Source organism: Lutjanus erythropterus, chromosome 8 (genome assembly GCF_056507025.1).
Source record: "Lutjanus erythropterus isolate fLutEry1 chromosome 8, fLutEry1.hap2, whole genome shotgun sequence".
Lineage (NCBI taxonomy): Eukaryota > Metazoa > Chordata > Actinopteri > Lutjaniformes > Lutjanidae > Lutjanus > Lutjanus erythropterus.
In genome coordinates, this window is record NC_139324.1 from 36,035,418 (window position 1) to 36,058,361 (window position 22,944).

General features: G+C 38.6%; 1 protein-coding gene across 2 annotated transcripts; it reads right to left on the reverse strand.

Moving 5' to 3' along the window:
• Positions 1–4,807: 4,807 nt before the first annotated feature.
• spopla (speckle type BTB/POZ protein like a) lies at positions 4,808–22,840 on the reverse strand. Of its 2 annotated transcripts, none has more exons than XM_084725413.1 (12): positions 22,654–22,840; positions 21,341–21,422; positions 17,605–17,722; positions 16,876–16,997; positions 16,365–16,516; positions 16,093–16,220; positions 13,108–13,285; positions 11,456–11,511; positions 11,094–11,216; positions 7,811–7,953; positions 7,653–7,706; positions 4,808–6,317 (listed from the first exon to the last, which is right to left on the reverse strand). In XM_084725413.1, exons 3-12 carry the CDS (start codon positions 17,680–17,682, stop codon positions 6,173–6,175), a joined length of 1,179 nt encoding a protein of 392 aa, XP_084581539.1. In that variant the 5' UTR covers positions 17,683–17,722; positions 21,341–21,422; positions 22,654–22,840; the 3' UTR covers positions 4,808–6,172. The 2 variants fall into 2 exon arrangements, with proteins under 2 accessions (XP_084581539.1, XP_084581540.1); XM_084725414.1 differs by lacking the exon at positions 22,654–22,840 and adding an exon at positions 22,348–22,411.
• Between the last annotated feature and the right edge of the window lie 104 nt (positions 22,841–22,944).

The following is a 22,944-nucleotide window of genomic DNA, read 5'->3' on the forward strand; positions in this document are numbered from 1 at the left end:
TCAGAGAGCCGACTGACCCAGAGCGGCGGCTAGCTGTAGGTAAAATGTGTTATATGATCTGTAAAAGGTTCCAGCTGTGCACAGTGTCCATTCACACTCTATGTCAGGAGGGGGGTCGCCCAGTTGCAAGCAGGGCTGCACGATATGTAAAACATAAATAAATAAATAAAATTATATTGCAATTATTGTGATTGCAATACAATTTTCATTTTTCCTGAAAAAAAAATCATGATGATATGATATTTGTTAGGGTCTGTACCAAACAAACATGTCTTCTTTTCATCGGGAGAAAAATAATTTTAGGCCAGGTCATCTCTGCAGCACTACAGTACCTCATTATAACGCTATTCTGTCGGACATTTTTCCTCTGGTTCTTCTGGTTCTTAGGATATTGCACTTGGCCATACTTCGATTTCAATAATATCGCAATTAATTGTGCAGCCCCAGTTGCAAGTTTAAACCAAGATGTTCTCCATAGACTGTTTGATATCCACACCATCACTATAATGAAGCTAACTGTCTTTGAAACAGTTGTCTGTAGTTTTTGCCCCCTTTTATCATATCAACAGAGTGTGGTAAAACGTGAAAAAAGCGTTTCACCATGTTGGATGTTTTGGATGTGATGTCAACAAAATGCACTTTGATTGGTCAGATGTGCTCATGTTGGAGCAGATCCTCAGAAAAATTGACTAAATGAATAAGAGCTGGAATATCGCTCAGTGAAATTCTGTCGCTGATGTGAAAGCTTGCATTAGATTCGTACAGATTCTAAAAATGTTAACATGCAAATTAAGTGCACGAAAACACGCATCTGGTGTGAAAAGGCCTTTATACTTCATACATATACTAACAGATTTACCACAAACAGTGACTTTCATGACTTGTAAAATTAAATTTACTGTTAAATCAACAAACATCATATTTGTGACTCACTGCACAATTCAAACATGAGAAAAAAAAAACATATTCTGTCTGAAATAAGGTCCCATGTTGTTCCACCGGAAGGGCCGTGACTTCCCCTCTCTAAACCCTGGCTGCTGTCTTGTGTGCTCCTTAAAATGTGTTGGGTTTTCTGCTGCAATCATCCTAAGGCATGTGTGTGCTAAACTAGTGTGAAATCCAACATCTGTGTTTGCAGGATGCACTTTGAGGCATCAGCCTGCTGAACGGGCCCCGCAGTGGATTAATGTGTCAGGAGAGGCAGGGGGAGAGCGATAATTGCAGGACAGGTGGATTTAGTGAGTCTGGCAGACAATTATCAGCACTTTGTCATGGTCCTGCCACCAGCCCTGACATTACCTGTCTTTAATAGGCTTTAATTAGCCTGGGAAATTTCATTTACCTAAGACCAAGAGTGGAGAAACCAAAAGACAAAAAAAAAAGAGGGGAAAAAAGGAGAAAAAAGTGGAGAATCCGTCTGGAATTTTAATGAGAAGTGGGACTAAATTTGAAAATGTCAGACATTTCCCGATTGTACAGCAGGCTTAAGTTGACTGACTTTTGTGTAGAAGTGGATAACAACAAGTCTTGGTGTAAATGGCGTAATGTCCTTTGACTTAGCAATCACTAACATGGTTTTTAAAGGTTCTTTTGAAAACAATCAACACATTAAATGTCATAAGTTGTGTTGATTGCGTATATCCAGGGTTTTTAGGCTAGGGCATGTGCCGCTGACTTACCACACCACAGTTATCTTAGTCAATGTTCCTTTATTTGCTGTCTTTTTTCCATCAGCTGTAAATGGTCCTGTCACATTGTATACATGAGGAGAGGTGTATGATAAGGAAATTACTAAACCAGAGTTGATCTATGTTGATGTTTTAGTTCTACTCCTTTGTGCAAATGCTGTGTATTAACATGTAACTCTAAAACTAAATGTGTTTACTTATGGCTTCAGAGTAAACAATGTCAATTCTGATTTTTCCAGAGAAATATATCAATAAGTATACTGTTCCTTATTTTTGGTGTTTGTTAAGCGATATCATGTAGATGATGTAGATGTCATATTTATTGCTTATTGTTATAGATTGCTTTGATTTCCATTTTTTGTAATCCTTGCAGATTGTACCTATTTTGATTCCCTGCTTGCTTGATCTTGTTTAAAAACCGTTTCCTCTGTAAAATAGGAAATAAGAGCACTGCTGTGTGTATAGTGTAAGTAAAAGATGTTCATTTTGGAATATTTGATTTCACCTGGGGTTCATTTTGTTAAAATGAAATTGTAAAGATCAATTTAGGTTTTTAATGGCATTAAATCTTATTTGAACTTGGCTCACAGCACACTGTCACACTGACTCAGGCCCAGTCTGTCTGTCGTTGCTCACCGTTGTCTCGTTTCATTCCTACAAGGACTTCTCAACAGGATAAACACACCATTTTAAGAGGTACATTTCAGTGTAGCTTTTTAATGGGCAATAAATCTGTGTCCACAGGCGTGGATGATACCAGAGGTACACCTCAGGGAGCACATCCATTTTGCTGTGGCCATCAGGGACAGGGGTCTTTTCATTCGCTTCCATTACTCTTATCTGATCAGGGTGAGGCACCCACTCCTTAGGCGTCAAGTCACACCAGGCGTTCCTGCTGCACACACGGAAAACTGAGAGGAATGTTGACGTACGCTTCACTTTTCATCATTTCCACTGGCAACATCACTTATTATTAGACACTCAAATAATAAATGACTCTGTTTGTTAACCAACTGCCGAGAACGTCAGTGGATACACAATAATTATCGGAACTGATAAATAATCTAAAATATTGCCAGTACTCATATCACACACCATTTAATTTAAATTCTTAGGCAAATGTTCTACAAAAACCAAAGTATTTCTGTGACGTTTCTGATGAAATTTACTACTAAATGAATATTTGAGTATTGAAATATATATATATATTTGATTTGTCAGAAATGTTTGTTTTTGTTGTCAGTGATGTCAGATTTGGTTTGGAAACAGCTGTGGAGAAATCTGTAATATGTTCACTGTAACTTATTATAAAATGACCATGATCCGTCATCACAAATCAAGGAAACATGCTAGAGTTCAAGTTAATGCCAAATGTTCGCCGAATGTCTGTTTATGAGTCGTAAGAAATCATTAATAATCTTCTAGAAGGAGTAGATCTTTTTAACGGTTAAGTTGAGCAATATGTGAATGGAGTTTGACAGACGGTCACTGAACTCAAACTCCAGAGTGTGTCTTTTCAGAGCAATGGGATTCTGTTTTCAGCATAACAGGCTTAACTTTAGATCGACAGACAACTGACAGCTGATCAGTTTACAGTGGAGGACTCATCCTCGCTTGTTATCAGATTGTAATGTTGTGCTCGTCTTGCACTCCTGCAGTGTTCCTGCAGCCTGTCTAGGCTTCTTTGGGTCTGGAGAGGAGGGGGTGGGAGAAAACAGTTAGCTTCAAACATAGATCGTAGATTAATATTTAATATACGGTGTGGCACCGATTTAGATGCACAAATGCTGCATACTGGTCCTTTAAATCTTCCATCTTTACTCACTAAATCTTAGCCTGTCTTACCCCCGGGTGTGCTTAAATTACAGGTTATACGAACTTTTAAAAATGCAAAAATGTTAAATTCTATAAATCCATATTGTGCATCCCTCAGTCAAACCAGCATCATGTGACCTGACATGTATTTCAGTGCAGTAGGACAACAATTTAGTCAGGTTTTGCTGTCTTTTTCAAAACCCTCTGGGCTGGGAAAATTAATTGGAAAGGAAAAAATGCTAATATGCTTTTCCCCAGAGTGTAAAACAGCACCAAGACATGTTGCATTTGAATACATGTTGCACCAAACTCTTTCTGCAAAAGCTCAGTCCATAAATGCTTTCTCTAACCAAGCAGATCACTGCACAGCCGAAAAGACACTGACCCTCCACTGGGTTTGTGAAAATGCATTCAGGGAAACAAACAAAACCACGTCCTTAAGTGGATAAGTCTGAGGAAAGCACAATAGCTAAACAAAAAGGCATATTTTAAGTTTTTCCACATAATCCCTCCTGGGATGCTCTGAGCACCTATTGGTAAGTTTTTTGTTATCTGTCACTTCTTCATGGTGTTTGTGTGGAGCTCGCTACTGCAGCCTCACTTTGTTATCACATAAAAGTTTACCAAAACGATATTTATGTTCAAGCATCCAAAGTTCTGGACCTGTGTCACTGCCCACTGCTTCTCTAACACTATAATTTTCTATGATCCAAAGCGCAGAATAATAATAAAAAAAAAAACATGATGATGCCACTGCAGGCATCTGCTCCTTCAAGCATTACAGTCAGTAGAGGAAAGCGAAAGAGGAAGATAAAAGGCTGGAGAGGCGTCCTAAAGCATAGATGGTATCAGGTCTTTTCCTAGGATCTGTGCTGAGAGGGGCGGACGAGGATCAGCAAGCTGCTGATGAAGACGTCTCTGTTCCAGCAGGACAGAGCGGCCTCGCATTCACTTTAATTAGAGCCTGTGCCGAGCATTCACACATAAAACAAGAGGGAAAATGTCTTTCATGCATTGTAAAAGGTTCAACATTAAACATGTTACTATGCTAATGCAGTTTAAGGACATTTTCTTTTGATTATCACGGTGGTGTTATTTTCTAATCTTCCATTTAAAAGAAATCCACTGGAGAGAGAGAGAGAAAAAAAAATCACCTAAGCCTGACATCCACATCCATTAACATGACCATTAAAAAGAGACTGTAGATAATAATCACCCTTCCTCAAACTGAAATCTCTTGTCACATTGATTTAAACAATCCCCTGTTAGAAAAAAAATAAATAAAATAAACCTGGGCTACTTCAGACTGCTGGAAAATGGTTTAATGGGTTAATGCAGGCATTCTTGCAGACAACAACTTCATCTTTTTTGCTTCCAAACAAAAGAGGTTTCAACATCTCAACATGACGCTGAATGATGAGTAATATCATGTAAAAATGATGCTACTCTTTTAATTTACAAAATCCTCTGAAGTGTCGGTCACACCACACTACATACGAGACGGACTGAATAAACATGACAACCCCCCATTCAAACACAGAATAACATTGCCAGTAGAAGTGATGCTCAGCATCCTACAAATATCCAAGCATGTTAGAGGAAATCTTTTTGCACATACTCAATTCATTTAATTCTGCACAAATATGTCAGATAATTGCAGAAAATAAATTGTTAAAAACAAAATTGGTACTTGGACACTTTCTTTGACAATAACATGACCATGCATTAGTCTCTCCACTTTTAGTTAACCACAATATATTGAGAATATATAATATTTGCAAGTTGGCGATACTAAGGACAGAAAATTTAAAAATTTAATCTATAACAGTTCACAGACGTATGATCTGGAATATGTCGTTCAAATGGGAGACTGAGTAAATACTTCCATATACTTCCAATGTTTTAATATATTAGGGCCAAAGTACAGAGACTTTTCCGTCTTACATGTATCATAAGGATTGACACTGGGTCTTCATCATGGCAGATTACAATTTTTCCCAACAAATATGCAATAGACTTTCTTGTACACTGGTCTTCTGAAGATGGTTCAACTGTCATTTACATAGAAATGGTGCCATCAATATGGGGCATACACATCTTTTAAAAAGTGTAAAGAACTGACCTTGCACTGAAAGTGTTCATGCTTTTTAATGTCTAGTCACAAAACGGGCTAAACATTACAAATATATAATATTTCCCATTTAGTTAAACCTTTGTTACGTTCCTATAGAACTCCATATCAAAATGACTATTCATGGGAACTAGTGCAACCTGGAGGAGGCCTGGTCTTTGTGACAAGGCAGGCACAGAGTAAAATAGACAAAGTACTCTAGAGCAGCTCCAGAGCAATGGCAGATATATTAAGGCCATTTTCAAAATTACAGGAAAAAAACAGTAGCAGACAGCTTGACTTGCTACCCAGGCTGAACAGAGTTCAGTTGGGGCAGCAAAGCAAGCGAGTAACACCAATTTTACCAATTTTTTCCCCAATCCACTGATGTCAGTCGTCCAACGTGCCAGCCTCCCCACATCCCTGGCCAGAAAGCTCCACTCTTCTTTCTTCAAGTGTGTTCAGTTTTGGTGGAAATAAGAGTGGTACCCTCGCTAGTCCTTCCTTTGTAAACCCATGCTTCACACCTCCAGTAAAGTTCTCGGGCACAGTCGGGCAGTCAGGACTGTTTTAGACGCTTCCTGGGAAGACCAAAGGGTGGGCACTGTGCTGAAGCCAGGGCGCGAAAGGCCTCGGCTACCAAGTGAGGATGGGATTGGATCATTGACTTCCAGCCTGCAGTCTCCATTATATCTGTCGCATGACTGTAAGCACAGGCGAAATGAAGTTAACACTCAAGACACGAGAGCGTGTGCACATTAAAAATCAATAAACATAAATGAGATCGTAATGACAAAGCAAATAAGGGGGACTTGATTTGTGACGTGCATGGTAAACTTGAAAAGGGCCATTAGTGCTTTCTGTGCACAGGTCCAAATTAAAGTAGCGTTAGAACGTCTTCACATTGTTCCCTTGGAATTATAAGGTTCTGTCTGTGTTCTGAGTGGTTTTGAGATACTGAGTTTTAAAGTTTTTGCACTGCAAATAGCAAAAATGATCCATGGAACAAATCTCTTTTATACATGGAAAATGACAGACAACCTACATGTATTCTAAATGTAAATGATCAAAATCCCATAAAATATGTAAATGTTTTTTGTAAAATGCCATTAGAATCTTCTAATCCTAAAAACATATGGTTCTATCTTGCAAAACAAGAACAGATTCAATTATTTTAAAGGTACAAAAGCAGTTTACCCAATCTGTTTTAAACCATAAAAATTTGTGTTATGTCTACATGGATGAGAAACCTAAATGTAACATGTTCTATGACATTTTGACAAGGTTTTGTTTTATCAGAAATATTGACTGAATGTTGGTCTTTCTTTGGGGGGAAAGGAAAAGAAAAAAACAATTTACTTCAAAGGTAGACTAATGCATTTCAAGGCTTAATATTTATAAAATAAACAGACATTATCATAAAGGACAGCTGTACAAATGAAAGTTCAGTCTTTTTTTCTTTATTGTTCGCTACCATGCTAGTCTGCTACTGCTAGCTTCCTAGTGTTAGCCTGGCAGCCACGGTCAGAAATTACCTTAGTAAATCATTATTTTGTGTCTGAAATCTACCAGATAGATCCTCTTTGTTTTCAAATAAAAAGCCCAAAATTACAAGCAACTTAAAAAAATATGTTAAGTAGTGGTCACAGAATAAGAACATGTGACTACTTCAATTTTGACAAAAATGCCAGATGGAACCTCATAATTCCAAGGTGACGACGTGTTGAACACAAGAGAGATGAAAATAAGTTTAACATTTCAAGGTGCCCTATGACAACACACTACATCATCTGGAAGAAAAACTTCCCATAGCGACCACCTCCCTTCTTTTTAAAATTCTGCAAATATTACATTTTCAGGGTTTATCCAGGTATGAGTCTATTAATAACTTGGATACAAAGATATGGAGCTTCAAACTGAAAAGGCAAATAGCACTCTGTCTGCCCGGGCTAAAACAATGAATTCTAATGCATCTGGTAGGGGGAAGAGATAAGAGTGTGTTATTAATCTTGTGTCACATATATCAGCTAATTACATACTTGCTATTCCAGTTCTTTCCATCTTTACAGCCCAGCTGTCTCAGGACACTGCACCTATGGCAAGGAGATAAAAAGGTAAGCATTCAGGGCTGGTAAACAGAAATGGCAGCAGGAATTTATCACTGGAGGTTTTTTTTTTTTTTTTTTGCGATACTTGCCTGTTGATAAAATCTATGGCTTGTGCTTTGAGCTGCTCGGCACTGTGCAAGTCTGCTAGGATGAGGGTGTCGGCCACATTCTCCACTGAAAGGCTGTTGCACAAGGCCTCTTCACACATGACCTTTAAACGCTCGAGAGCATACTGGGGTGGAGGGGCGAAGTGGGGGACACAAAAAGCAGCGGTTACAAACTGGATGCAAAGTGGATCCTCGTGATTTTGTATTGACTATTCTGAATACACATAAAAGCCACAGATTAATTCAGTGACTAAAATGTTTAAATGATGGCAGCTCTACTGGGAATGCGGACAAATGACGAGCAGCCAAAAATCCAACCTGCTGCAATTACCCACCGTCTCTACATGACATATGGGATTAAGGTTGCTGCTCAATACTCCGGTTCAATATAAAAATAAAAACTCATCCACCTGATCCACAACCAGCACGATATTCATAATACAGACTGTCTTAACTTAAAAGAGAAGAACTCATTTGTGAATAAGAATGTTCTTAATGACTAATTTCCCTGTTGATTATATGGAAATTTTAATTTTGACTGGTCAGCTACAGCATTGGACAGTAACCCTAATGATCAGTGTAAGGGATTACAGTTTTCAAAACAGTTAATTATATTACACTTATTGATCCAAGTAACTCTGTGTTACACAATTTGCATGTGCAGATGAGTTAATCTGAGTCCTGGCTGCATAAATCATCTACCTGCCACCTACCTGAACTCTAATTAGAGACCCGCACCTTCATCTCGACCATCCCTGGAGACTATACTCCTTTTTAAATAACGTAGAGCAGCGTGAGCTTTCAGGTTATTTCTTTGTGCACTGTATTGATGTCTGACTGCTTTCTTGAACAATTTACAAATGATTAGAGAAGCTGCTTCCAGTTTTGTTTCCCTGCGTGCAGTCATGTTACTACAGCAAATATGTGGGACATTCAAGCAGCGAGGATAAAAACTGTGCACCTGTAAATAATCAAAAAAGTTGTGCTACTGTCTTGCTGTGTGTAAAAGCGCACACACCTCTTTCTCTCTCTCTCTGAGGAGATGGACCCTCTTTCCTACCTGTGACCCATCCCCAAGTAATCAGAATGTTCATTTTTATGACCCGGCAGATTAACCACAGCCCATGCATCATTAAAGTTGTTTTCACACATGCATTCCAAATTATATCCTGAGAATAAGGCCCGGACATCGTGAAAATGTGCCCCTTCATACATGTAGCAGGCATGAGGAGACTGTCTGTGTCGGACATGTTCACACGTTAGAAATAAATCTGTATTTTTCAGAGGACTCATCTGTAATGATGAATGTTTTTGCACTGACATAAATCAAGACTCTCAAATTTAATAAAATGCGATAGAGGCAGAGAAGAACGATAGAAAGAGAGATCAGCTGACTCTGCAGCAATATCTTTTTTCCCAGGATGGTGAAGGAATGTCCCGCCCTACAGTGACATGTACAATAATTGCTGCCCGGCAGGGGAGACACTTCTTGTCTGACTGTATTTTAATGCTTTCATATTAGAGATAATGAAGAAAATATTAATCATGTAGACTGATACTAATAAACAGTCTGTATGAAAATGAAACTATCAGTGGCTTCACAGGCAGGCAGCTGCACACCACACAGTGCCATCAACACGCCCACTCAGTCACTCCGGATACTGAGCAGCTGTATTCACAAAAGTTTTGTATTTTATATTCCAACAAATGCACACGTACAGCTCCTCTGGGTAGTTTCTAGATAACTGTGAAGTTGCAGTAATTGTGTGACAGGGGTTTAAGAGGGAACAAGAGGCAGACTTTTGTTACCACCACAGACATCTGAACAGCAACCAACAAAAGCTTTCTGGGTGTTAAAACTTCACCAGATCAACAATTCAACTTTGGAGTGCAACAAAACCATTATTGTAATATAACCAGTAATGCAACTAATTACTTTTGACACCAAGCAATAGGTAAAGTAATATTACTTTTTAAGGGAGTAATGAGTAAAAACTTGATACACGTAGAGTGTTATCTGCACAACACTGATTGGCTCATCTACAGTAAGAAAACACTTGGTAAATGGTGTGATGTTGGTTTCCCGAGTGTGGCTTAAGTCAGCAGTGCTAGCACCAACAGCCTATTGTTCCAACTTCTAAAAAAAATGTGACATAAGTTAAAATATTTTATTCTTCCCTTTACTGGGAACCTCTGTTGGTCCCCAGACTCCAGTCTTAAGACCACTGGACTAGACAACCTATCGCTCACATCCGGAGTGGTGGTATCCAGAAAGGATTTGTGAGATTATAGGAGGCTTCATATCACAGTCCCCCAAGAAATATGGCGTTACTCATACAGAATAAACCTGCATTGATTATAAATGCAACTCAACATGAGCCGCACATCCACTGGCAGAACAGTAACACATATTAAGTCTCTCTAATATTGTTGAATTCCCAATTTGCCTGTATCTTATGTCACAAAGTTATAACAAAATACAGCCTTACATTAAGTATGTTTTCTGCCAAGAATTTAATCCTATTTCAGTAACATGATAATGCTTGTATACCAAGATAACGGACAGAAAAATCTATTATTGACTCTTGCCTACATAGAATAAAACGCAGGTTTCACAAACATACAGTAGTATTTGTTGAAGAGCTACTGTGTTGTATTGAATTCTATATTTTTCACACCCTGCACAAACATGTTCTTATAATGAGTGAGGATGGGGGGGGGACTGAAATAGACAATATTATTTATAGTTTATCAATATTGGGTTTATGTCACATAAGATTGCAGACTAACAGCTGTGTAATTACACAACAGACCACATTAGCCTTTTAGCCTCATTGACTTGCACACACAGGCTGGTTGCTCCACTCATTGGAGGCTCCAAACGCTTAAGTCAAAGCATAAGAGAAACAGTGAAGTACATGACAGTCCATGACCACTGAATATTGCATCTCACAGCTGTCACACGTCTAAAACTACCAAAACGTAACAAAATAAAAGCAAAAAGAAAGTGCAATTTTCAATGAAAACTTTCATCTCAGTTATTCTGACAGAGCTGAGAGGTCCAGGTGTTAAACACAGTGGTTGAAACAAGCAAGCTGCCTATTTGTGAAAATGAGCTGCATCCAAAGATGATTTCAGGGTGGGTGGGTGTTTGGAGCTCAACTACACACAGGATTTATCAGATTACATTTTTGCAAAGCATTTAACTTACATACTGATGATAACAACTGGCCAAAGACAAAAAAATAGTGACTTAGGTACTTACTTTGTCTGCAGCTGCCAGCAAATTGTCTGCCATCTTCTCCAGGTTCGGAGCCTTTCCTGTATATATGAAGCCCATCATTTCCTTAAAGACATCTGGGTCAACGTCACTGATGTCAACCCGATTCTGTAGGGGAAGACAAGATGTTTCTGAGTGACTCAGTTGAATTTGGCAACTAAAAACATATCCACGAAAGAACATACCACTCATTACCACTGAGGTAGGATGAAGGTTCGTTTTAAAACATGAGGAATAGTTACTGTACATGTAGGAAGTGTAGTTCTGTGCCAAAGAAGACAAATAAACTACTGAGGAAAAAGTAGCATGATCAATAACAACATGCAGCTGTAACCAGTTATTCTTACCTTTTTACTCTCCTCCATTTCATGTTCAAACATAGCATTAAAGACTGGTGACCTTGCTGTCAAAAAAAATAAATTGAACACTTATAAATACACCAAAATTCATAGTTACTATTAATGAAGACAATTGTCTAGTGACAATAAAGCTTTAAAGGGATAGTTTGGATTATTTCAAGTGGGGTTATATGAGGTACTTATCCATAGCGTATTACAGAGTAGCAAACCAGTAGATGTTGATATGTTTTGCTGCAGACAGGGTGAGCAGCAAGAGGTATTTTAACCACTTAAAAAGGTCCACTGAAAAAAATAATGTTGAAGTTGTTGTAAGTGTTCTCTTAAATACAGAATACTGGTAGAATATTTTACATTTTTTTTTAATTATTTTACAGAAAACAGGAGTTGCTGGTCTACCAGCAACTCCTGTGTTCTCTTAAGTTTGTTTGTGTGACTTAAATGAATCGGTCCTATCCTTTTAAAACACCAAAGTCACACAATAATATAAACAAACTAACAGATCGAGATAGTGGTAGCCATGCTAGTCCTGTGTTCTGCAAGGTAAAATAACTAATTTTGACCATGGAGTTTGATTGGTTTGGAGACAGTGATATGTGGCTTAGAAACAGCAGTTTCCTGTTAGAAAAGGCTCTCTGACAGCAAAGTAAAACATTGAAAATATTCTGAATATTACTATTTAATATTAATATTAAATAATACTCCTCTCTGCTTCTCCAAATGGGGGGGGGGGGGTGCATCAACTGCATCTACTGCTGGTAATACACTGACTATGAATAAGTACCTCATAAAACCCCACTGCAAAAAAATCTGAACTATCCCTTTAATTAAACAGTATGGGACACAGTTGTCTCATATGTAAAAAAATAAACACAAACATACCAACATATAGAACACAAAGCATCAGTATTATGGCTGCAACTAGTCACTATTTTCACTGTTGATTAATAGGTTGATTATTTTCTCAATAAATCAATAAGTTGTTTGGTCCATAAAATGTTAGAAAATTGTTGACAATGTTGATCAGTGTTTCCAAAGCCCAAGGTAACATCCTCAAATGTCTTGTTTAGTCCACAGCTCAGAGATATTCAGTTTACTGTCATAGGACTAAAGGAACCAGAAAATATTCATATTTGATAATCTGAAATAGGTGAATTTTGACTTTTAAAAACAGTTTCAAAATGTTTCATTGCTTATCAGAATATTTGGCAATTAATTTATTAGTCAATTGATAATCAATAAATCACTGCAGCTCTAATCAGTACCGAACCAGGCCTTGAAATCTTGCAAAATCCGTATAGCTGCCACTTCGTCAGCATTTCCCCCTGCCTACTGCAGCTGCCACCATGTCTAATGGACACAAGCTGGAGAGGAGAGCCAGCCTCTCAATCTCCTGGATCCTCCAGTCATCTGGGTCAAGCAGGGCCAAGCAGGGGTAGTGGGGGTGGATTAGCACCCACTGCAGAACTAGGCCGCAACAAATCAAGCCAGGAATACAAACCCTCCGTAGCCTTTTGAGGTGCTTTTGGCTCTCCACAAGAGCCCATTAAGAAGAGGCATAGATGTCTCGCTAGGGCCATTTTGGAGGGTTTCTCTCCTGGCTGCTGCTTGCTAAAGTGCTGGGGGGCCGGGGACGATCTTACCTGCAAGGATGGATTTGTGGGCTTTGAACTCCTGCCCTCCGACATAGAGGCTGCAGTCTGTGAAGCGTGAACACTCCCACAGGTTCCCCAGGTCATCAGACAGCTGACACTCCGGTACCTTCAGCATGTTCATGTTGGACTGGCCTGAAATGTTAACCGAGTCTTGGACAACACTCACCTGTACAGGAGAAACAGCAAACAGAACAACACACTGAAGCAGCCTCATCAAAGGCTAAACATCCAAAAAAATATCCAGCAGTAAATATGTCTTTCTGTATTGGAGAAGAGTTTTAATTTGTACTTAATTTGCTCCTTTAAAAGCATATTTTCAAGACTGAGGAACCTACAGTGGGAGAGAATCTGGCTTGCGAAAACACAACCACATGAAACCAAAATTAATTAACTTTGCTGAAACCTCTAATTGATGACGAAAGGCATTTTGTCTTTAATTTGAATGTAATTTGTTTATCAAAGTGGCAATTTCCCTGAAATTGTTCAATCTTTTTGGAATTGTTGTCTGGCACACTGTCTGTTCCTGGCAGTATTTAGCCAATTGCATTTGCATCAAAATTCATTGACACTTCATTTAACTTGTCCCTTGAAAGAACATTTTAGGAGACATTTATTCTTCTTGACATTCCGAATTCAATTATTTCGAAAAACAAGCATCATTGTAAATGATTTAAGATGGAGGAAGCATTTCACTTTCTAAGAGGTTAATGTCATTTGAAGCAAATGCCAACAGTATGTTTGTTGTTAAATGGCACTAGAGCTTACACTCAGGTGTAAAGTGGTCGTGACCAGAATTAAAACACTCTTGCCTTGATTCATTTTAGGTTACATTAGGTGAACAGAAATGTGCTTTTGACGCTTTCAAAAGATTCATAATTTGGATGCCACACACACACACACACACACACACACACACACACAACAGCAGCTCAGCAACATGGAACTGATAGATGATGTGTTAAGTGGTACAACCATGGAAAAGGAGAAAAAATGAGGATAACAGAAATTAAACAGAAACAGTTTTTTTTTTTTTTTTTTAAAAAAAAGGCTATTTGCAATGAAATGTAACTGGCAAGCCTATTTATCCCATGCATCGACATGTTTTCCACATCTAGTCAGCACGGAGAAGTATAAATCAGAACACAAGCTGAGTGTCATACAACCGCTTTGTGTTTGTTCTGCATTAGTCAATTTTTCCCTCACAGTTAATTTACCACCAAACTCAAAATCATTTCTGGTACATATAACAACATCGAAAAGCACATGTACAGGATTATATGTTTTGTTCCCGAAATAAAAAAAACCTGAATTGAGAGACTGGTGCACTCTGCAGACAGAGGGGGAATACATGCCAGCCAAATCTATGATTCTCCAAGGAAAGTGACAAAAAAAAAAAAAAGAGAAAAAAAAAATTCACAATAGTAGCAACAAGCTACATGCATCCACATGTCCATTCACACAAACACACACCCCCACTTGACCTCGGTGGCTAAAGTATAGGGGGCCACACCAAGTCACACCAATGGAAAAAGTAACTATCTGCCAAGTCCAGTGATGGCTGCCGCAAGACTCTATGACAACAGTTCATGAGTTATCAAAGGGGGCCTGACTAAAGTCTAGGGGCTGAGGCCAACTATCACCAATGCTTGGTCGTACAATGACTCCCAATAGTGCCTAAAACAAATAGGTAATGAGCTATGAAGGGAGCATGGCTAAATTCTAAGCTAACCTAGCTGAAGTCCAGTGATGCCTCCCACAAGTGTCTATGACAAACAGTTCAGGAGTCATAAAAACAGGTGTGACCACAGCATAGGGGTGCAGCTAACACACAAATTTAAATTGGAATTACAGATTGGATTCTGCTGTACCACCAGACTAAAGAGCATCTTCTTCCCTCAGGCTGACTCTGCTTAATTCATCCTCAGCACTCATCTTATCTGTCAACAATCAGTCAGAGGGAACTACAACTAAATCTCATTTTATAACCTTGTAGTGAAAAGATAAATAACCTTGTGTTCTTGAATTCTCTCCTTCCACAACAGTCTACAAGAGAAGGTTCATTAGTTATAAAATGGGCGTGGCTAACATGTAGGGGCAGGGCATCGCTCACTAATGGTAAAGGAACTTTGCTGAGTGCAAACATGCCTCCCACAAGAGTCTGCGACAAATGTTCTCAAGTTTGGTCATGATACTTGAATCTGTTTAGAAGTTATGCCCCTTCTTGTTACAGCCCACCCCCACTGCCACGCCCCCTCTTGGCAAGTTGACATAAACAGTTTATCAGCTGTGTTTTGGCTTATGATCAACCTTTCCACAAATTCTTGTGCAACTCTTTGAGTCCATTTGGAAGTTGCGCACCGTTTTGAGACAGACCTGGCCTCCTTTTATCCAACTGCCATGACAACAAAAACACACCATCACAAACACTAGGCCTCCATGCTAAATTTCAGCCTTTGTGGTGAAACCTGTGGCTGCAAAAGGGTGGGGAATTTTAGTGAACTGACTAACTGACAAAGCGACCTATTCATCCACCAAAAAGGTGTTATATTTGCATACAAAATCTTAAGCTCTATTTGCAGGGGGACCAGTATTACCAGGAGATCTGATGTGATATTAGAAATGACATTAAGATCACAGATGACCTTCACGATTATTACAAATTATAAGAGGTCCCAAGGTAAAAAGGTAAAACTGGTCCCATGGGGGCTCTACAAAATCATTCCAAGTAGAAGTGACAAAAGTGTGGCTCTATTTTATCATTTGCAATTTTGGCGAAATTACAGTGTTTATAAATAAAACGACTGTAACCTCTTAATTTGAAGAATAAAATAATAAAAATGATAAAACAAGAACATTAACAGTGTTTTTTGTAAGTAGCAAAAGGGGAATTGCATCTTACTCTTGCTTTGCAAACTTATGCTGTATAATGATAAATAAATTCACCTTGTATGAAAGGAAAACAGCAGTATTTACCTCACAGAACAGGGTGAGTTTGTCGTCTGGTAAGAGTCCATTGGCTTCATCAAGGAGGAAATCTCTCCTTATAAATTTTTTGAAGCCCCAGTCTTTGCCTTGGACAAATCTATATGCTCTTTGGCTTTCTGTAACAAGAAGGAAAAAAAGATGAGTCCTGAATTTGCCTTCTCTTTTGTTTGCAAGTTAGAAAAATGAGTAAAAGATATAAAAGAAGACACGAAACATACAGTCTAAGTGGATGCGATGACATTCTGATTACTTGTACTCACCCATCGCTTTTGTCTCCTCTCTTTTAGCGTTCAACAAAGAAAACTTGAACTTTGCTCTGACTTCACTTTTTGGACAACTAACAAGAAGTAAATACAATGACAGATAATCTTTGCTTTCATCATCCAGTCCCTTTGGATTGACTCGCAGACACCTGGCAGGTGAACAGACAACACGGCACATCAGTAACGTTACAAAGACAACTGTCATAACTACTTCTATCAAAACACAAGACTATGACGAGCCTTCAGGGGTGAGTCTCTATTGCTTTGAGAGACTGTGTCGGCTAATTATCACTTTATGAGCAAGATTTCCCACATGATGACAATTCATGTTTATGTTGAGGGAAATTCAAGGACATGATACATCCAAAACTGTAATGCATATTAGTGAGCATCAATGTAATTTTACAGAACTCTGAAGGCGTACAATTATTTATAAACTATCAAGGATTTTCATATTCTACAGAAATCCTGCAAATAAATTCACAGATAGGTTTAGCAGAGTACTAACCATTTCATCTTGTCATTAGGGCCAGAAGAGAAGGTTGAGCTTTTCAACACCTCCCCCATTTCTTCTCTGCAAAAACTAAAGTTGTTTATGGTCCACATGTAGGAAAACTTCACAACTTTGACCTTGAAAACAAGAAGAAGAAAAAAACACACAGAACCATCAGACCAAAGCTCTTTGTTTTTTAAAATACAATTAAAAAAGAAATGAAATGGCTTGGCATGACAATTTGACCTTCTCAAATTAAAAATGGTTTAATGTATCCAACTCTGGCGGACAACCACCCTAGATTACAGTAATTTGAATGATACTGTTAATGACAGAACACATTCTGACATGTCACAGTTGCAAAAGCAGGTGTAAAACAATAAAATTAATGATGGCTGGATTGCAATTAGCTGCTACAGTTGCGTGGTATGGTGCATGCCGGATCACTGTAACACTAATGGCTTACTGGGACGCTTGAGCCATTGTCAGTGTTATTAGTAAGAACCATGCTTTTCCTACCATGACAAGTCAAACTGTCTGCTCTAAAAAGTTCTGTTAACATTAGTAAAGAAAATAACAATAGGAGTTTGAGTTTGGTATGTAATACCAGTGCTCAGGTTTTTGGTTTCTAAAGATTTCTCAGCATCATGACAGGATTTGAAAATATTAAACAAGCTAAGTAAAACATGATAAATTCTTTCACATTTGTATACGCACATGACTTTAATGAGTTTGAATGAATACCTGTGTGTAACACCAGCTCTCTGCCACAGGTCCACTTGACATCTCCCCAGGGGGAGGAGGGGTGGGAACCCGTGACATCACCGGCTTCGGGGTACCACTCACTCTCGTCCTTAAAGCACTAGTCATTACAACAACAACAAAAAATAAATAACAGGATTTTTGCAAAAAATTTACAGCATAAATCAGAGAAGTCTGAGGCTGTGGGCCTCCTCCCCCAGGAGAAAGCTTTGGGAAAAAAAAAGCTGAGATGAGAATGGGATCATGATTATGTTAGCTCATTCTAGACACTCAGCTGAGCCAATATAGCCTGATATTGTTGTTTTACATAAGTTCAGACTACACCGAATACATGAAAAAGGTCTATCCAAGAGTATTTATTAGTTTCTGACTCTGGGGAAGAAGGAAAAACAGTAAATTTCCCTAAAAGTACTTTATCTTTTTAACCAAAAGGGAACTCTTTATCCAAATCACACACATTAAGGCTACTCTATGTGATCTCCTCTTGAAAACTAATGTACAGTAATATTTTTTCATTTCCATTCACTGAGTCTCCCCTTAAACTGTTTGGAGCACCCCTGGGGAGACCCACCTCCTGCTTTGAAAATCTCTGGCAATAATGATTTATCCTCGACCATTTAAACTGCCTGGTCAGAATAAGGCTGAAATCAAGATGGTTAGAATCCTTCACATGACTTGGATCTATTCATATTCTAATTGCTACAAAATGTGATGCACCAAAAATAGTCTGCATCCTCACTTTATATACTGAGGTCTTCTGATTGAATAAGCTGAACTGTGGCAAAGGAGGAAACAAAGTGAATTCTTTCTACCACAGCTTTTAGTATATGTATGAGTATTGGTGCTGCAAATGTATCCACGCTAGACAGTAAACTGTACGTTCTGTGAATATGTAAAAAAAAACAAAAAAAAAACAGCGCTTACTTAAATTTAGAACTCACTAATGAGACAGTCCCAGACTATGTGGCCATTACGAGGTCATTCTCACAGCTTAAGCAACACTCTTCTCAAGTTGATTTATTGCAAATGTGTCAGGAGATGAAATGAGAAAAAAAGCACCAAAAAAAGCCCAACAACAACCAATCGAATGACAGTGTTGACACATTGGATACAAGAGTGTGTTTAGGCAGTCAGGGTTGTTAAAAAAAGCCAACAAGATACCAACAATCAATAGCTGCAGCCAACTTTCGTGTCCTCAAAGGCAAAAGGATTTGCATGAAAGGATAGAGTCACAATGTTTTACATTTAGGGTTTCAGTCTCAAACTAAAGTGAGACTGAATTTCTTTGTGAAGGTGAATCTTGGCTAGATAAAGACTGTCCAACCATTTTCAGGTCCTACCATGAGTGGGGAAAAACCAATGTCTTAATAAGGTTTCAAGAAAAATTCTATTAATGCTCAATTTACAGCTTAAGAGGTCACAACATTCATATAAAATAGGCAAAAAAGTATTACCTAAGCTTGAAGACTGGACAACCTGCTAACAAAACTAAACTATGACACCTCAGGAGACTTGACGTGAAAATTAGAATCGTCGTGTTTTCATTATCCTAGAATGAGCCGTCTATATCTACAGAGGACGTGGGTCCTCCTCCACAGAGACCACCATGTTTCTAGAGTAGCCCAGAGTGGACAAACCAAACACTGGCTCTAGGCAGCGCAATTTGCATTTTTTTTCCCTCCGAGTTTCGCAGCCACCGTAGGATCTCCTACATGCTTCAAAGTGGAGGGTGAGGGGAGGTGTTTGTAATCTACAAGTTCACCAGAATCAAATCGAAATTTTTTTGAATAAGGAAAAATGTGAACATGAAAATTGTAATGCAAAATTGATCATTTTCACTAACTGTATTGCATATTGCATTTCAGTCAAAATACTCACAATAATGACTTTGTAAAGAAATCCTGCAGGTCCACTCTAAAGGGAAACTTTGGCACTTTTCATGTAGATGTCCAGTCAGTGTTGATGGTAAATGTTGTCAATTTAAGCAATACATTTTTCAATGTTTTCTATGCTGACCAAGAAAGCTGAGTTCTCCTGCTGAAAAAACTTCCTGCATCCGGTGATGTCACTGGAAGCAAGAAGAACTACAGCTTTTTTTCACTGGATTTCTAGTCACCGCCCTTGGGTAGACAGGGGGCGTGTCAGATTAATATTTTTGTCACCTAATACTATGTTTTGGCCACCAAAGTAATAGCTATAGGCTGGGGTGGTGATAAAACTGCAACATAGGCGTGGGCAACAGAAGCTCGCCTGAACAATATAGCAATATACTGTTTTCACACACTTAGGAATTTAAGGCTTAAATTCACTATATTTACCATCAACACTGACTGGAGATCCACATGAAATGTGACAATTTTTCACTTTAATAGAACTGTTCGGTAACCCATGTACAGGCCAAGCAGTCACTTACAGGCTAAGATATGACGAGGAAGCCTATGCAGAGAACGGCAATTACAGGAAATGCAACCATTCCAACTACCAGTCAAAGAACACCCATTCCTCAACACAAATATGCCAGTTTCATTTCACTGGAACAGCAAACCTTTGAAGACAACATTATACAAAACCCAGCGCAAAAACTACCATTGTCACACAGGCACATTTGTTCTAGCAGAAACACATTTGCAAATATTTTCTCTTTCCTCCTCACCTGACACGTCCTCTTTTAGAGTGGCAGCACCTTTCGTTTCATTTTTCTCATAAAGGGAAGTTCATATCAAAGCCTCTAATATCCCTGTCATCTCTCTGATGAAGCCATCTTAGAGTGAGGTATTTCCAATTATTCTTAAAAAGTTTTTTTTTTTTTTAAGTACAAATTATCTTTTGACAACTAGCAAATGAGGATAGAGACAAAACCTACAAATTTAAGACAACTACATCTTTACTTCTGAAATACACCTTCCACTATGCACAAACTTTTAATATGTTATGCACAAAAACTTGGTTTGCTGCAAGACTCACTCCATGGCAAAAAGACATGAAGACAGAGATGGAATGACGATTATGGAAGACTACTTCTTCACCATCTCTCTTCCATGAAGTTCACCTTCTTTATGTGCAAGTGTCCCACCATGTGATTTAAAATCTGCATCACAGAATCCCCGTAAAACTGAAGCGTACACACACCCATATAATATGACTTAGCCACTTATTTCCTTCTATTCCGATTGCCTACAATGAAATTCTCTTTCATTCCTCTTCTTCCATTTTCAAGATTCTTTTAAACCACATTTAGTGTTATTGATGAAATGGAGGAATATTGACCAAACAGACCTCAAGATGAGTACGCAGACATTTGCTTGCAGTAACAAGTTTAACAACTGTTTCATGAAGTACACTGCTGCATTTTAACCACATTTGGTTGTAATGGTTAGGGCTGGGTATTGCTTAAAAGGTTATGATAACCGTTCACTGAAAGTGATACTGAAACCAGTGGAGTACTTCATTTGCTACCTTTTTTCAAAGGTTCTTCTTTATAAAGAACTCTTGTGGTGATTGGCTGCCAATTAATCTAAATAAATACCCCCCCCCCCCAAATCTGGGTACCAAGAGAAATGGAGGGAGGTTAACTGGAGAAGTTTCAATACTACTTGGTAATGGATTATTTCAATCAATACCTTAAAGCTATTGAGTACCAATACCCATCCCCAGTAATGGTTAAATATGAAATCTAAATCATGCAGCACCAGCAAGGAAATTGAAATCTTCTCATCACCTCTTGAATGGTTGAAATATACAAAGATGCAGTATTTCTAGGTTATCACAGGATCCTTCATGGCCCCATCTTCAGTTCCACTCTAGAGAGAAAAAACAGACATTAGGCATAGAAAATAGACCTGATCAACATCTCTAAAAGTAACTGAAGTTATCCACTAATGTTGCTGAAGCATCTTGCAAAAAAAAAAAAAAAGCCACAACTAGCACAACAAACCAGACCTGTCACGTCTATGAAGGGATACAGATAATCCAACGGTCAATAAAGTGACACCACTAGAAGATTAAAGCTTTGAAACAGTCAAGGGTGCCACGTTATTAAAATTGGAGGCATTAGTTAACGTCAAAATAAAATATTTGGTAGTGTAGGCCTTACATATCTCGCTATGTTAACTTGTGATGCTTTATCATTGACTAACCTGTAACTGACTGCTTGGCCTGTAAACCAGTCAGTTAAATTAGCCAACTCAAGATTCACCTGCAACTTTCTTGAGGCTAACACATTAGCTGTAGTAATGCTAACTTATCTCGCCTTTAATACAGCAGAAATGATGCTATCCGAACAGGCAGCGAAGAGAAAGTTAAATGATCGCATCTTGAATGAGCCTCTCAGCTTACTTTAGCCCATATGCTATTCATAATGCGGATGTGACCACCCTTAATACAAAAAATCGAAATCACTAGAAAGCAACAGCTCAACGTTAGCGTAACATCAGCTAAAGTGTCAACACTAATTTCCTAACCATCATCATTATGTCTTCACGATTTCACTTCACGAGACTTATCGTCCTTTGGAAGTGTAGCTAGTTTAGCTAAGAATAATAATTTTAAAAGGAGAACAACTGGATCAGCTACGTGATTCTGTCAGTTCAGGCTGAAATACGTATTTAGCTAACTCGGGCTAACATTAATGTTCTCACTAGCGAGATTAATGTTGTACTTTAGCATCAGACCGCAAATTGAGCTAACACTGATCTGCTAGCTTAACACAAAACATGTTAACAATACCTCTGTCCACATATTACCACAGTCATTTTCAGTAGTCACGTTACTGCTCTGCTGCAACACAAACTAGCAAAGGACACCCCAAGTTAAATTGGTAATGTGTTGTTTAGACACCGCATTACCGGTGTAAAACAAAGGGCCTTCACTGATCCCTGTGACAGGATGCTAGCGAACCAAGCTAACGTAAACCCTCACGTTTCGGTACAATCTGCTGGTGGGAAAACAACGGCGGCTAACTAGCAGCTAGCCGAAGCTAATCTCTGCACTGACTGCTCACAAAAAGTTTAAAAAGATATGGTGACGGCGTACCTTTCAATTTCATACTTCCGTATATATCGAATAACGCATATAGCTTTATGTCACAGTCGCTCCTTGCACCCTCCGTTACTTTAAACGCTTTTTCACTCAGTCTCTTCACAAGGTTTCTTTGTCTAATTTATATCTGTGCTAGCTTACATCTGTCTAGCTGGCTGGTAGCTTAACAGGCTAGAAAATACATCTATTGCGCATGCGCCAAATTTGGATAACATGCAGCTCCATCTCATATCAACTGAGCCAGACTATAACAACTCCCACTGCTACTATAATACTGTAATAATA